Here is a 1,367-nt window from a genome sequence, read left to right on the forward strand (position 1 = left end):
GTGGATAAGGCCTTGGAGTTTGAGATGGGAAGTCTGGCTAGAGAAGATGAATTTATAGAAGCTGAGCTGAGGAATGCGACTGGCCTTTTCTGAACAATTTCTGATGGAGAACAAGAGGGAGAATTAAATGAGTTGGCGGAAAAGAATTTTCATTCTGATCCAGAATTGCATATACCTTTAAAGAAAGTGAAGGGGGTGAGGAAAGAGAAGTCTATAATTGCTCTGGAGCGTCGTACTCGCTCAAAAAAAATTAATTCTTTATGTCTATTCTTATTTGGAATATTAGGGGCATTGGTTCGTCGAAATTTAGACTTCGGCGTATTTTGAATAAAAGTCGTCCGTTGGTGGTGGCTATTTTAGAACCTTTTATTAGTGCGAATAAATGTCGTAGATGGGCGAGATGGTTGAGAATGCCATTTTTTGTTAATAATTCAGAAGTGGATGGGAAAGTTTGGCTTTTTTGGGCAGAGGAGGTGGATTTTGAGCTGTCTTCATGTTCGGATCAAGCTATTTCAGGATGGTTTTCATTTGGGTCGAGACGTTTGTTTGCTTCTTTTGTGTATGCTAGTTGCTTCCGGGATAAAAGGGTTGAATTATGGGAATATCTCAGGCTTCAAAATCCTCAAGGGTTACCATGGTTGGTTGGCGGAGATTTTAATATTATTCGTAGCGATAGTGAAAAAGTAGGAGGGGTGTTTCAGGCACCTCGGGCAAAGATGGCCATGGATTTTAATAATTGCATTAATGATTGTGCATTATTGGATATTCATTCGAAAGGAAACCGATTGTCATGGTGTAATGGAAGGCTTGGTGGTAGGAGGATTTGGGCGAGATTAGACTGTATTCTGGTGAATGTGCAATTTCTAAATGAGTTTGAGGGAGCTGGTTTGTGTTATCTGCCTCGGACATCTTCTGATCATTCGCCTATGGTGCTTAATTTTTCCACTCAACGAGAACAATATATGAAGCCTTTTCGATTTCTCCGTATTTGGGGTACACATGAGGGATTTCTTCCTTTGGTCAAAAGTTGTTGGGATAAGGCGAGTTAATGAAATGGAATAAAGAAGTGTTTGGTCGTGTTGATGTGGAGATTCAGAAACTAGGTGACTGGGTTCACTTGCTGGAAGAAGAGTTGGTACGGACTGGTTTGGAGCAGACAGAAATGGAGCTTCTAGAAGCTAAACAATCACATTTGCAGTGGATAAACCAGGAAGAAATGTTGGCATGTCAAAAGTCACGGATAAAATGGCTTTTAGAAGGGGATTCCAACTCAAAGTTTTTTCATGCTGCTTTACGAGTTAAACATTCAAAGAATAAAGTTGGAAAAATGTTGTTGGAAGATGGTAGAGTGCTGGACGATAGTGATC

At 40.2% G+C, this 1,367-nt stretch overlaps 1 protein-coding gene across 1 annotated transcript; it reads left to right on the top strand.

Moving 5' to 3' along the window:
* The first annotated feature begins 410 nt into the window (after nt 1-410).
* Nucleotides 411-1,049, top strand: LOC122296997. Its single transcript, XM_043106786.1, has one exon. The coding sequence runs from the start codon at nt 411-413 to the stop codon at nt 1,047-1,049; it is 639 nt and encodes a 212-aa protein (XP_042962720.1).
* Nucleotides 1,050-1,367: the final 318 nt, after the last annotated feature.

Source organism: Carya illinoinensis, chromosome 15 (assembly GCF_018687715.1).
Source record: "Carya illinoinensis cultivar Pawnee chromosome 15, C.illinoinensisPawnee_v1, whole genome shotgun sequence".
NCBI classification, from domain to species: domain Eukaryota; kingdom Viridiplantae; phylum Streptophyta; class Magnoliopsida; order Fagales; family Juglandaceae; genus Carya; species Carya illinoinensis.

Bases quoted from the DNA above. Each gene is read 5' to 3' on its own strand.
- LOC122296997 (XM_043106786.1), top strand. From the start codon at position 411: ATGCCATTTTTTGTTAATAATTCAGAAGTGGATGGGAAAGTTTGGCTT.